The sequence below is a fragment of the Fomitopsis serialis genome (genome assembly GCF_022376445.1).
Source record: "Fomitopsis serialis strain Sig1Antser10 chromosome Unknown B0H18scaffold_2, whole genome shotgun sequence".
Taxonomy (NCBI): domain Eukaryota; kingdom Fungi; phylum Basidiomycota; class Agaricomycetes; order Polyporales; family Fomitopsidaceae; genus Fomitopsis; species Fomitopsis serialis.
Window position 1 is genome coordinate 92,888 of NW_025954962.1, and position 12,332 is coordinate 105,219.

The 12,332-nt window shown below is 56.0% G+C and overlaps 6 protein-coding genes across 6 annotated transcripts; 2 read left to right on the forward strand and 4 right to left on the reverse strand.

Annotated features, from left to right (window-relative positions):
• Positions 1–8: 8 nt before the first annotated feature.
• On the reverse strand, positions 9–2,509 carry B0H18DRAFT_867162 (P-loop containing nucleoside triphosphate hydrolase protein; the record flags this gene model as incomplete). Its single annotated transcript, XM_048039842.1, has 10 exons — positions 9–128; positions 180–363; positions 413–599; positions 656–928; positions 967–1,120; positions 1,176–1,264; positions 1,321–1,661; positions 1,715–1,912; positions 1,970–2,080; positions 2,160–2,509. 10 exons carry the CDS (start codon positions 2,507–2,509, stop codon positions 9–11), a joined length of 2,007 nt encoding a protein of 668 aa, XP_047900096.1.
• Positions 2,510–2,682: 173 nt separating this feature from the next.
• On the reverse strand, positions 2,683–4,212 carry B0H18DRAFT_968754 (eukaryotic ADP/ATP carrier). The gene is made up of 7 exons (XM_048043528.1): positions 4,122–4,212; positions 4,006–4,034; positions 3,879–3,947; positions 3,673–3,823; positions 3,303–3,623; positions 3,136–3,247; positions 2,683–3,083 (listed from the first exon to the last, which is right to left on the reverse strand). The coding sequence occupies exons 1-7, from the start codon at positions 4,162–4,164 to the stop codon at positions 2,870–2,872; spliced, it is 939 nt and encodes a 312-aa protein (XP_047900097.1). The 5' UTR covers positions 4,165–4,212; the 3' UTR covers positions 2,683–2,869.
• A 279-nt stretch (positions 4,213–4,491) lies between these two features.
• Positions 4,492–7,184, reverse strand: B0H18DRAFT_968759 (PINIT domain-containing protein). The gene is made up of 10 exons (XM_048043529.1): positions 7,048–7,184; positions 6,768–6,985; positions 6,464–6,669; positions 6,341–6,409; positions 6,207–6,291; positions 5,884–6,157; positions 5,721–5,826; positions 5,599–5,666; positions 5,385–5,545; positions 4,492–5,328 (listed from the first exon to the last, which is right to left on the reverse strand). Exons 1-10 carry the CDS (start codon positions 7,078–7,080, stop codon positions 4,638–4,640), a joined length of 1,911 nt encoding a protein of 636 aa, XP_047900098.1. The 5' UTR covers positions 7,081–7,184; the 3' UTR covers positions 4,492–4,637.
• An 87-nt stretch (positions 7,185–7,271) lies between these two features.
• Positions 7,272–8,352, forward strand: B0H18DRAFT_968763 (nuclear movement protein nudC). The gene is made up of 7 exons (XM_048043530.1): positions 7,272–7,451; positions 7,499–7,693; positions 7,752–7,896; positions 7,949–7,970; positions 8,030–8,047; positions 8,100–8,141; positions 8,200–8,352. The coding sequence occupies exons 1-7, from the start codon at positions 7,358–7,360 to the stop codon at positions 8,260–8,262; spliced, it is 579 nt and encodes a 192-aa protein (XP_047900099.1). The 5' UTR covers positions 7,272–7,357; the 3' UTR covers positions 8,263–8,352.
• A 67-nt stretch (positions 8,353–8,419) lies between these two features.
• B0H18DRAFT_1112899 (uncharacterized protein) lies at positions 8,420–10,980 on the reverse strand (the record flags this gene model as incomplete). The annotated part of the gene is made up of 6 exons (XM_048032883.1): positions 8,420–8,621; positions 8,675–9,573; positions 9,631–9,688; positions 9,744–9,890; positions 9,946–10,687; positions 10,845–10,980. 6 exons carry the CDS (start codon positions 10,978–10,980, stop codon positions 8,420–8,422), a joined length of 2,184 nt encoding a protein of 727 aa, XP_047900100.1.
• Positions 10,981–11,090: 110 nt separating this feature from the next.
• On the forward strand, positions 11,091–12,329 carry B0H18DRAFT_968770 (uncharacterized protein). Its single transcript, XM_048043531.1, has 5 exons — positions 11,091–11,235; positions 11,289–11,502; positions 11,562–11,835; positions 12,025–12,084; positions 12,143–12,329. The coding sequence occupies exons 2-4, from the start codon at positions 11,407–11,409 to the stop codon at positions 12,069–12,071; spliced, it is 417 nt and encodes a 138-aa protein (XP_047900101.1). The 5' UTR covers positions 11,091–11,235; positions 11,289–11,406; the 3' UTR covers positions 12,072–12,084; positions 12,143–12,329.
• The last annotated feature ends 3 nt before the right edge of the window (positions 12,330–12,332 follow it).

Genomic DNA, 12,332 nt, shown 5'->3' on the forward strand with positions numbered 1-12,332 from the left:
ACTATGCTTCATTTATGGACCGAAGGCAAGGGTCCGACTTGCACATACTGTCTTGCGACTCTCAGTCTCTCTTTAGCGTCGGCAGTTTGAGCACGCTGTTGAGCCTTCAGTTTCTTCTCGTAGCGTGTCTATCAAGTTGAATGAGGATCCCACTGCTTGAGCCTATGCAACGAGCATACCTGGGCACCGTGCTTCAGACGAGAAATAATGTTCGCAGCTTCTCCCTTGGTCATTTTGTCGATACGATTCTTGCTCCGCCCTTCGGGGTCCAACAACCCAGGTCGTGCCTTCCAACGTTTCCTGACCATGGCTTTCTGGCTGTCCGTTGCAGGCTCACGACGCCAACGAGCATTCCGTCTTAATCTGCAGCAACGTTCAGCCAAGGATTTGCCTGTCGTGGATCATCACATACCCCGTCGCACTAGGTCCCTTGACCACACTTTGCACTGCAAAGGTGTCGGCGCCACGGATCGCTTCGGCCAATGTCTGCGCTCTGAGGACTTCCCTGCTCCTCTGGTAAGGAGAGATCTTCAACATGAAGGCAGTAGCCATCGAGACCGTGCGGGGCGTGAAGTTGACCACATATTGAGGTTCCTCCCCTGTGTCATGATAGGAATCAGCCAACTCCTGTCGCCTTAGGTGGTGAGTGACCAACCGTCGTTGCCCTCCTGCTTCTCGAGGCGTATGAAGCCTTCACTGAGGCATTGCAAAACATACACATCGTTACCGCAACCAACCCAAGCTAGCTGGCTCAATCGGCGAATGTGAGGGGCGCCGAACGCGTGGTCGACGAACGAGAATGGGTCTTCGTAGTCAACGTACGTGATGGACTTCGGATCCGGTACGTCGCTGGTACTTTGAGGCGGCTTCTCGCCTTCTTCGAGGGTGCGCTGGGCAGCCCGCTCCTCGAGCGAGGTGAGACTTTCGTCTACCGGCGGGTCGATTAACAATTGGACTGCTAGTAACCGACAACCTCACCATCGATGATTTCCGATGGGTCAAGGCCCAGCAGCGTAGGCAGGGAGACGACTCCCGATACACGGTTCTGCGAGTCCACGAAGTCGATTATCCTGCAGTCTTGCTTGCCGGTATCGGGCGAAAGCCTCATGCCTCGTCCAATCTAGTTAGCGGCGCTGGCTCAGTGACTAACAGCATGGCAGTCAGTTTGAATGTACCATCTGGGCAAAGACATTGCGGGAACGAGTAGGTCTCGCGACGATGACGCAGTCGATGTTGGGAATGTCAGCTCCTTCTGTCAATACAGCTTACACGAAGAGGCGATTTAGATAACGCATAAATGTGTACTGGTAATCGACGCACCACAGTTGATGAGGACAGGGAACTCGCCCTTCCTGAACGATTCTACAAGGGCACGCCGTTCACTTGCCGGCGTCCTCGAATACACATATCGCGCGTCGATGCCGGCTGTCCGGAAGGCCTCCGTGAGGTGGTGTACATGCGCCAGGTTCACGCAAAAAATCAGAGTGGACTTCCGTTCGGAGGCACGGTCGAGCCATGTCTGCACTACCACCTTGTTGATCGTCGGCGTGTTGATGACATGCGCTAGGCTGGTAGGGTTGAAGTCGCCAGTATGCGAATTGATGGTCACCTCGCTGAGGTCAATGTTGGCACGAACGCAAGTGAACTGGACATTGCACAACCTTCAGCATGGTCAGCATCGATATTTGGCATATGACAGGGAAGCTATGCGCACCACTGCTCTTTGATCATGTCCAAGAAGTCTCGGTGGTAGACGATCTGCTCGAAGACGGACCCAAGGGCAAGTCCGTCATGTCGGCTGAACGTCGCCGAGAAACCCAGGACCGCGATCGAGTGTTTGACATCAGGAGCTCGGAATTCCTCGTCCGGGTGGCGAATTGCAGGATGGAAGTGCGACAGTATGCGCCGGTACCTGCAGGCGTTCGCAAATGAGAGTCGCGTGAAGAGAAGCCTCAGGCTGGGTGCTCACGAAGGTGCAGCTGCGTGGTGCGCCTCGTCGATGATGACCGCCTTGATCCCATTGGGATTGAACTTCGCCAGTCTGTTCTGCCGGAGAAGAGTCTGGTACGTCGCGACAGTGCTGCACCCATGCCAAGACGTACAATGCATGCTCTCGTGAGCCCAATACTACATGTAACTATGCAGCCGTGAACACGTACAGGTCTGCATCTCCGGAAGCATGGTACTTCGCCCCCTGCTCTATCTCAACGCTCCACTCCGGATGCAGCTTCTCAGCCTGAGCAGCGGCCTGCCTGGCAAGCTCTACACTGTTCACGACGACCAAGGCCCGCCTCGCACCCGGGTTTTCGGGCGGTGAATTTATACGATCCAGCAGCGAGATGAAGACAGTCGTCTTCCCTGAACCAGTAGGAAGCGAGACACCGATGCGAGAAGAGCCGGATGTGAGGGCATTGAGGCAGGCGTCGATGGAAGCCTGCTGATAGGGGCGTAGCACTACTGAGTTGTTTGCAGAGACACTGTAGAATCGTTGCTGGGCACTAATCCCCATCCAGAGTCGTCGAACCAAGCATAGCATTGAACGATGGGAGCAGGATGCAAGCCTCTGCGTCACGATCGACACTGAAGCTCTGCGCAATTGGATGCAACTGTGCAAGGACACATTCCAAACATCGCGTGTACCGTTATTCGCTCACCAAGCCCACATCACCAAACTTCTCACTTCATCGCACATGGACCGCGGTAGGATATCGTCGTTTCGTGCCTACTACGCAAACACGAGAAGTATTCTCTGCCCAGTGAGGCGGCGCTCAATACCGGCAGATGAATATAACCAGAGTATCTAATGTGTATGGTCGTGCGAGCAGAATAAGTGAAGCTACTACGGTAATGTCCAACACCGTCCCCACGCTTAGCCAGAGCCACCAGAGTAGACCTTGCCGAACATGACCTCCTGGAGCTTGTCGTAGAGCGAAAGCACACCAGCACCAGCAACACCACGGAGGATGTTGGCACCAGCACCCTTGAAGAGCGACTTGGTACCCTCCTTGGCGACGATCTGCGCACCTGCGTCGAACATCGACTTGTAGTGGGTCGTCGAGCCGGAGGTCATCATCATACGACGACTACGAGAATAATCAGACAGGCCTGTTAAGGGTTTACTGTGCACAAACTCACCGAATAGTATCCAGAGGGTAAGAAGCAAGACCAGCACCAGTGGTGACACCCCAACCAAGGGCGAAAGAGGCCAGGAAGGAACCCTCGAGGGCACCAACAAGGACGACAGGCTCTGAGACATCCAGTCAGCAATCTACGTATGAGCAACACAAGTAAATCAAACGCACTGAGTGAGTCGTAGACACCAAAGTAGAGACCACGGTACACAATGATACCGACCACGGACGGGACGAAGCCACGGTAAAGACCAGCAACACCATCAGAGGCAAGAGTCTTCTTGTAGACATCGACCAGACCGTTGAACTGACGAGCTCCTCCACCCTTCGCCGACTTAGCATCGTTGGCAAGACGGGTACGGGCGTAGTCGAGCGAGTACACGAAGAGCAGCGATGTGGCACCAGCAGCACCACCGGACGCGAGGTTACCACCAAACCACCTCCAGTAGCCCTCGGAGCGCTTGAACGAAAACAAGGACTTGAAGTAATCCTCTGCATGTAACGTCAGACGGATTCCGATCAAAGATGCGCAGAAACTTACTGAACGCAAAGTTCAGCGCCTGCGTAGGGAAGTACCGGATGACGTTGGCAGTGTTACCACGCCAGAGGGAGACGAGACCCTCATCCTTGTACGTCCTCGCAAAGCAGTCGGCGATACCCTTGTAGGGGGTAGCCAGGCGACCCTGCTTGATCTAAAAGGAAAGGTCAGAAGGCCATCACCACAACGAGGCGCACACAGTATCCTACCATCTCATCCTGATTCTGGACAAGGAGCTTGATACGCTCGATGGGCGCAGCGGACGTCTTCGCGACGGCCTGGATAACAAACTCGCGTTAAAAGGCAACACAATGACAGTGAATGCAAAGTACACACAGCTGAGACACCACCCATCATGAAATCGGCTGTGAAAACATGCCAGGTCAGCAAAAGATTACGACGCGCGTGCCGTGCCCACGACGAGCGACGCAGCGAAGGACGGGGCCACGCACCGGCGAACTCCTTGGGGGTCTTGGACTTTTTGGTCGACGCCATTGCGACGGAGAAAAACCGAGGAAGGGAGGGACTGAGTGGAGGTGGTAGACGAGTTGAGGGAGAGAAAAATGGCGTGCGACCGCTCAAGTACGATTCCGGCAGCTGCCGGAGCTTGCCGGCACGGGGACCCCGGCCTGCACCGAGTCGCTGCGCTGGTCGGTCCGTTCGGCGCATCGCTGCCGGCCAATGGGAGCCCGCTACGTCTGCAGCCACCGTCCAATCGACACTGGCCATCGCACAGGCACCGCCCCGAGGCCACCCTTCCGCGCACGCCGGACACGCGCACCGACGTCCACTAAGTACGCGCGCACGAGCAGTCTCAAAATCTTTCAGCGATATTCCACCATGAACATTACGACGTCCACGCGTCTGAAAAACTAGGCTGTAATACACAGGGATAGACAGTAAACTACGACCCTACAAACCGAAGAAACGCGGTACAGTATGAGTTACTATCGAATCGAGAATGCCCGCTAAAGCCAATCTGGCGATCCCGGCGCGTACTGAGGCGGTCGACGTGCAGAAGCAGACGCGGGGGGAGGAGCATGATAACCAGGGTACGGGCTAGAGGGCGCGTACGACGACGCATAACGCGCCGAGACAGATGAGCCGTTCGCGACCGGTCGCGGAGGCAAGGCCGCTGGATAGCTCCAGTTAGACGACCCACTGGTGACGCTCGCTGGCGGGGATGAGGCTTCCGACCGGGATTTCTTCCAGATCTGCTCTGTAGGCGAGGGCAGTTGGTCATCTGGCACCTTCCTCTTCTTCGCCGGAGGAGGGGGTTCATCGTCGTCCGAATCCAGCGTCAAGTCAATGACGTCCGCCGGGACAGTCTTCAAAGACGACGCGTGTAGCTCGTTTGACGGGGACAACTCCCTCTTCACCCGGCCTTCATCCTCGTCGTCGGAGTCCAGGATCACAATCTCGGCGTCACTTGGTGGGGGCTGGCCATGTCCGTTGGTACCCTTCGCTGTTGGTTTTGGCGGTGATCGAGGAGCGGTGGGTACGGCAGCCTGAACAGGTGGAATAGGCTTGGTTTCTGGATGGGATGCCTTCCACTCCGCAGACCCATACTTGTTGTCCTCGGAATGCCACTGACCATCTGCTTCCACTATCACGTCCTCCAACTCTTCGGATGTCGAACGCAGGATCTCGTCGAAGTATCTGTTCAAGGCGTGGCTCAGCAATGAACATGAAATATGTCGCTTACAGGCACATACCCATCGACTATCAGATCATCTACGTTGAGAACTCTATCGCAGACAGGACACATCCATGTCGTCGTCTGTTCCATGACGGAATACCATGAGAACGCATCGAAACATTGCGAATGAACACATTTCGATGACCGACAAGGCGTCGATATGCGCATATAACTCAGCTGTCAATCTTGTGAGGGGATGTAGGCGGGGAAGAAATGATCGTCGTACTTACCGGACACTTGAGTGACATCTTTTGATGACCTGCGACGATATCGTCATCTGCATTGGCTGCCTGATTCACTGCGCATAGTGTCTCAATGAGAATGTGTAAAGCAGGGAAATACAACTACATACTCTTTTCAAATATCTCTTGGCTGCTCTTGTACTTGCCCTTCTTGAGCCGATCAATCAGCTGTTCGACGGTAGTGGTTTCCACCAACATGATCGCAAGATAATATTTCTGAGACTCGCCTTAGTATCAGCTAGAGATATGGAACTATAAGTGATGTCGACGTACCTTGTTGTAAACTGGCTGCTGGCTGTTGACATAGACCATTTCAATGCGATTTGATGCGCCGTTCTGCGTGCGCAGATTTTTCATGATATCTGGCGGTGGAGCAGTCCCCGGCTTCTTCTTCATGCCCTTCAGGTTTGCAGTCAACGCCACGCCGTTCACCCTGACTTCGCAAGTCGGTGGAAATTCGATGAGACATGGATTGGTGGATGACCGGAAAGCCGAGGGAGAGTAGTGCTGGGAGGATGTGCAGTAGAGACGGAGCTGATACTTCGGACTACAATCGCAATCAGTGCCGCCGGACATCGGCGCCACTGGGGACCCACCTTGTCGAGTTCAATTTTGCAAGAATGTCATTGGTGATGGTGAAGTTCAAAGACTGTTGCTTCCGGTCCATTGAGCTCGTGGATTCTATGCTGGGTTATCGATCACGCGTTCCGTTGAGAGTCTCATAACATACCTGGGCATTCTACGATAGCTGAGACGGCCCGCTCCACTTTGAAGAAGGGAGAAGGGCTGAATTTGATTGCTGTGCAAACTGTGTGAGACGGTGCAGCTGCCGTATCAAGCGCATCGAACGAACCTAGAGGTGGGACGGCCGCGGCGGCGGGTGTGGATGGCGCGGGTACGTTGGGTCGACGCGGAGGTGCATAAGGATCGTAACGCGGGATGGTACCAGAGCTAGAAGAAGAGCCAGATGGGTAACTGCTATGACTTCCGCCTACTGGATATGCATGGCTCGACGGAGCGGCAGAGTATGAATGCTCGGCTGACCGTTGCGGTGTGTAGCTAAGCGAACCGGTTCGAGTCAGTAAGAGGCGAGAAGTTGGGAGCTCACCGACGCGGAGCGCACTGAAAGGAGCATTCGAGTAGGGGAGCACACTCACCAGCCGGCAGTCCGTACTTGGTTGATAATCGCCCGTCCCTTCACCCACTTGTCTACACTGTTGTTCGCCCTCCATCCTTCCATTTCTCGCGTAATGCGGTCAATGAGGTCCTGTTTCTTGCCCGACTTTGTGCAGTTGGCTAGGCACTCCTCGTTAAAGCCGGTGAGGATCTGTTTGAGACGCTCAACGGTGTTCGACTTGACGTTGTGTCGCAAAGCCTGTGGGCCACCGCCGTCCTTAGGTGAGCGCGATCGGAGAAGGGATCTGAGAATAAACATACGTCAAAGTCAGACCAAACGTTCGTGCTGGCCATTGAAGCGTGTGCCGGTCGACCTGTGCAGCGTCCTCAATGCCTTGGGGAACAGCTGGGAGATAGGAGGCCAGGAAGACTCTGAAGATGAGTCGCTGTGCGGCCTCTACGGCGCTGCACTCTGTGGGCCGTGGGAAAAGGCGGGCAGAGACAGGCATCACATGACCAGCGCGTCACGGTCTTGACCTCGATCGTGGATCGCGATGCTTACGCTCAGCCTGAGACGCAACGCGGCGCGCTACCTTTGACAGCACTGCCAGTTATATTGCAACGAGCTGCCATGTCTACAGAAGACGACTACGACAAGCTGAGCAAGGATGAGAGGGAGGCCCGCGACAAAGCCGATCGCGAGCGGGAGGCGGCAGAGCAGGCTGGTGCGTCCCTTCTTCGTGAGCTCATTTCAGTCACTGACCTTCTTCAGCCCTCCCTTATAAGTGGAGACAGGAACTCGGAGAAGTTGATGTGGTCGTTCCCGTGCCGAAGGGAACACGCGGGAAGGAATTGAACGTCGTTATCCAGAAGAAGAAGCTCAGTGTCGGCCTGAAAGGCAAGGAGCCGATCGTTGCGGGTGAGCTCTGTAAAGAGATCAAGGTGGATGACAGCACATGGACACTGGGTGAATGGCATCGTGAACCAGGGAAGTGTATCCATCCTAAAATTGACGCATCACGCAGAGGACCAGGAGGCGGTCCATGTCCACCTCGAGAAGATCAATAAGCAGCAGTGGTGGGAGAATGTCCTCACTCACCACCCCAAGATCGATACCACGAAGATCCAGCCGGAGAATAGCAAACTCAGCGACCTTGACGGAGAAACAAGGTATGGTTCTCATTCATAGGCATCGCTGCTACCAGCCTGATCCCGCGTGCAGGGGGATGGTAGAGAAGATGATGGTGCGCATGTGTTCCAGAAGGTTGTGCATGATCAAATCTCACTTATCTCTGGCCGTCAGTTTGACAACCAGCAAAAGGTACGTATCTGATAATCTCGGTGCTGGATGTATTGACGGTGTCGCTTTCTAGCAAATGGGCAAGCCCACGTCGGACGAGCTCAAGAAGATGGAGGTACATACGACAAGCCGCATGAATACCGATCTTGTTGACTGATAGCGAGATGGCGCAGGTACTCAAGAAGTTCCAGGAACAGCACCCAGAGCTGGACTTCTCCAACGCCAAAGTCTCTTAGAGATACCTCCCAGTATGCACAACGGTCGACTCTCCAGCACTGCAATGTAGCTCAAGCAATCTTGTATAATGGCACTCAATGCATGTATCTTTATCCAATACCTTCGACATGCTCTATTGAGTAAACGGGAAAATGAGCCGCACCTCGACGAAGTACATTACACTACCTTCCTCCGCTTTCCAGATCCGGAGCTGTCGGCTGCTGCACTCTTCCGTTTAACTCTCTCGACCAGACTCTTCAGGTCATTCCCGCCTTTGTCTGCACTCGCGTCTGCATATGCGTCTTCCCTGGAGCCCTTACTCCTATGGCGCTTCGATCGCTCCTCGAGCAGAGTCTTCATGCTCTTCGTCTCCTTGAAGCTACAACCATTGCGTCAGCATCGCACAGACCCACACGAACAGACACGACATACCGAGGATTACTCGGGTCAATCGCAAACGCATGGTCCTCAAACACCGCCTTGAATCGGTTATCGCTGACATTGATACTGAAGTCCTCTTGCAGCTCGTCCCCCTCCTCCGCGCCCTTCTTCCCCCTCCGTTTCTTGTTCTTCAGCTTTGCGCCCTTCTCGGCTTTCATCACTGCCTTCATGTTGAAATGCTTCGGCTCACGCGCGGCGTCGCCGGACGGGCCCGCGACGAGCGCAAGCTCCTCTGCGGTGGAGACATGCCGGACAGGAGGAGGCGAGGCGGACTCGCGGCGGGTTTTCTTGCTCTTGGCTTTATCCTTCTTACCCTTCTTCGTCTGCGCCCTCTCCGCCTCGTCTGCTCCTTCACTCCCCTCATCCTCACTCCCCGCCGCGAAGAACTCATCGCCCGCCACACCCTTCTTCCCGCCATCCCCCTCATCATCACTGCCACCGGTCTTCGCCTTCCTCTTCTCCACGATCTCTTCCTTCCGCTTCTTCTTCTTGTCCTTCATCTTCCGCTTATACCTCTCCAGCGTCGTCTCCTCGTCCTCGTCCTTGCGCTCGCTCAACCCAGGCGTAAACGTGATCTCCATATCCACGTCCCCGTCGTCTTCGCCATGGGCGCCCGGGAGGTCCTTCCCGCGGCCCCACCCCTCGGGCAGCGCATCGTCGTCGCCCCCAAGCAAGAGCGCACGGAGCTTGTCGCGCTCGGCGCCCTTGGTTCTCGACTTGCCCTTGCCCTTGCCGGTCTCGGACTCGGACTCGGAGCCAGACGACGAGGCGATGTAGGCCTTGAAGTCGTTCTCCTCGATCTCCTTGCGCGAGAGGACGCGCCGCGTGAGTTGCACGCGCTCTGGGTCGTCCTCGTCCCACGTCAGCTTGACTTTCGAGTGGCGGAGGGCCTGGGCATCGTGTAAGGGAACTTTCGACGGAATGGATCATTACAATTGATGACGTACGTCGGTCACAAATTCGAGTCCTTTGTACGGGACAGAGAGGTCGTCTGTGGCTTCGTCACTGTGCAGGCCGCGATAAGAGAGAAAGACGAGGATAGCGACGTCGGGAGACATACCGAGGCTCGTTGTCGAAGGTCATGCCTTCTGGCACAAAGCTGAGGTCAAACACGTTAGCGGAGCGTTCGAGCTCGGTGCCCTCTAACTCATTGTAGATGTGCGACGCAGCCTCCACTGTGTCACACTCTACGATAGCATAGTAGTATCTACAATAAATATGTTAGCCAAACCGTGAACGCATCAGCAACGTTGTTGACGTACCGTAATCGTTCGAGCTGGTATTTCCTCAATGCGTCTTCGTCGTAGTCCTCCCCATCGCCAACCTCGAAGATAGTCTTTTCGTTGATCTCTTCCTCGTCTTCGTATTTCTTCTTGAACAGCTCCACTGGCGGCCCCTCCGTCTCTTCCCTCGCCATGCGCTCCCTGCCGAACTCGCTAGGGTACACACGCACACTCAGGACCTTGCCACGGGCTGCTGTTCCTGAGCCTTTAGCTTTCGCCGCCTTGGCATTGGAGTTCGATGAAGACGCAGCTGCGTGTGCAGTCGGCGAAACCAGAGAAGAGAAGATCTTGTACAGGTGGATAGCGCGGACGTGATCCCAGTCAAGGTTTACCACAGCAATTCTGCGCGTACGATCCGCCTCGGGGACGGCAGCCTCCGCCTCCGGGTTCTCCTGCGCATACGCAGCGGCCTGAGCATCCAGTTCGGCAAACGTGTCCTCGTCCAGGTCGATCTCGGCCTCATCGTCGTCGCGAGGAACGGGGATAGGTTTTGAGACATCGCGGCCGAGGACGAGCACTCCGTCGGCTTCACTCTCGTCTTCGGACGCCTGCCTGTCTTTTCCGTCTTCCTCGTCGGAGGACTCAAGGAGGGCCTCTCCTCGAGCGTAGTCTGGACCTGCCTTCGGGGCGGATTCGTCCTCGCCCTCGAGGCGGTAGAACCGACGGAGGTTGTCTTGTTCATGGGTGCTGGCTAGACGTCTGCCATACTTGTCGACCCGACCTGAAAGGCTTCGTTAGCATGGAATCATTGTGTCGACGCAGGCGTAGTGAAGGAAATGTGGTGATAAGACATGTAGCTATACGCCTCGACTTGCAAAGGTGTTTGTGTCCCAGGCAGCCTGGTACCGGCGCGTGTCTCGGATGCAGACCGTACTCACCTTTCTTGCCCTTGCCCTTCTTGTCCTCGTCGAACAGCTCCTTGAAGCGGTCATCTACCACAACCTTTTGCTTCTCCTTCTTGATTCTGCGAAAGCGAGGGTCAGTCTTGAATCGCGCAAAGCGGGGATCGGACATGGCGGGAGGAGGGAGCTGCAGCCAATCAGAGGGCGCGCTGGCAGAAATTGAACGCGGTTCCCGATTGGGAGGCGAGGCGGCGATCAGGAAGGTCTGATTGGGCAGGGGAAGGGCGACGGGTGTGCGTCCCTTGGCGACGGTCGGTCGACTCGGTCACCACCCAAGGCCAATCAGGAGCGCCCCTGGATGCCATATATACCCGCTGCGTCGTCTCCTCGCCCCCACGCCCTCTCGCTTCCGTCTCGCACCTTCGTTGTATGTCCGTGCGCCCCCTTCGCCTTCCGCATCCCTGCTAACCTTCGTTGCAGTTCATTTCCTCCGCGCCAGGCCGCCGGATCCCTTCATTCCTTCGCGGTTGACCCGACATCCCAGCTACTCGCAGTTCGCTATCGACCTCGCCCTTTACCCTCGCAACCCATCTCCAAGATGTTCTTCTCGTGCAAGTCGATTGTTCTCGTGTTCGCCGCCGCTTTCGTCGGCCAGGCCGCCGCGGCGCCCCACGCCATGCCCATGCCCTTCCGCGTACGTCCCCTCGTATCTACCGGCATTCAGACTGAAGCTCACGTTAGCGCCCTGTTCAGAAATTACAGCGTGAAGTCGGCGTCCGTGCCGACGCTGCCACTACCAACACTTTCCCCGAGAATCAGCCCGCCATGGCACCTACCGGTGGCGACGTAGAGGCGTACCACAACAAACGTGTCGTCAAACGTATCCAGCCTGCGCCGGAGGACATCAACTGGATCCGCTCTGACATCCCCACCTCCGCCGTCGACGGCTTCATCCGCGAGCTCCCTTACGACAAGCGTCAGTCCACTACGAACACCTTCCCGGAGAACCAGCCCGCTATGGCACCCACCGGTGGCGACGTAGAGGCGTACCACAACAAGCGTGTCGAAGCGCATGCAGCCTGCGCCCGAGGACATCAACTGGATTCGCTCGGACATCCCCACGTCGGCTGTTGACGGAGTCATCCGCGAGCTCTCTTACGACAGGCGTCAGTCTACTACGAACACTTTCCCTGAGAACCTGCCTGCTATGGCTCCGAGGGTGGTGACGCTATCGCCTACTCCAACGCTCCCGCGGCGGCGTGAGCAGTAGACTCCGGTGAGTGTACATCCCGACCATGCATGGACGTTGACTGACAGGCTGGCTTGCTCTGAAGGAGGCTCGCGGTGGCTTCGACATTGTTACGGACATATGGTTATTTGAGTTGTTGTACGATAGAGGGCCTGGCCGTTCCTTTCCCGTGCTGGAGCGCGGTTGCTGGGCTATCTCTGCGGAGTCCCTTCTTTTCCTTCTTTTGTGTCGTTAGCTCGTCACATCTGGAATACAATTGGTGCGAGATCGGACAA

Coding starts and splice junctions, on each gene's coding strand:
- B0H18DRAFT_968754 (XM_048043528.1), bottom strand. CDS start 4,164: ATGGCGTCGACCAAAAAGTCCAAGACCCCCAAGGAGTTCGCCG. Junction 3,624..3,672: donor GGCGCTGAACTTTGCGTTCA/GTAAGTTTCTGC, acceptor CGTTACATGCAG/AGGATTACTTCAAGTCCTTG. Junction 3,248..3,302: donor TGGTGTCTACGACTCACTCA/GTGCGTTTGATT, acceptor TGGATGTCTCAG/AGCCTGTCGTCCTTGTTGGT.
- B0H18DRAFT_968759 (XM_048043529.1), bottom strand. CDS start 7,080: ATGGCCAGCACGAACGTTTGGTCTGACTTTGAC. Junction 6,410..6,463: donor CGCGGCCGTCCCACCTCTAG/GTTCGTTCGATG, acceptor CAGTTTGCACAG/CAATCAAATTCAGCCCTTCT. Junction 5,546..5,598: donor AGATGTCACTCAAGTGTCCG/GTAAGTACGACG, acceptor CAAGATTGACAG/CTGAGTTATATGCGCATATC.
- B0H18DRAFT_968763 (XM_048043530.1), top strand. CDS start 7,358: ATGTCTACAGAAGACGACTACGACAAGCTGAGCAAGGATGAGAGGGAG. Junction 7,452..7,498: donor GGAGGCGGCAGAGCAGGCTG/GTGCGTCCCTTC, acceptor GACCTTCTTCAG/CCCTCCCTTATAAGTGGAGA. Junction 7,694..7,751: donor TGACAGCACATGGACACTGG/GTGAATGGCATC, acceptor CGCATCACGCAG/AGGACCAGGAGGCGGTCCAT.
- B0H18DRAFT_968770 (XM_048043531.1), top strand. CDS start 11,407: ATGTTCTTCTCGTGCAAGTCGATTGTTCTCGTGTTCGCCGCCGCTTTC. Junction 11,503..11,561: donor CCATGCCCATGCCCTTCCGC/GTACGTCCCCTC, acceptor CGCCCTGTTCAG/AAATTACAGCGTGAAGTCGG. Junction 11,836..12,024: donor CCAGCCCGCTATGGCACCCA/CCGGTGGCGACG, acceptor GCTATGGCTCCG/AGGGTGGTGACGCTATCGCC.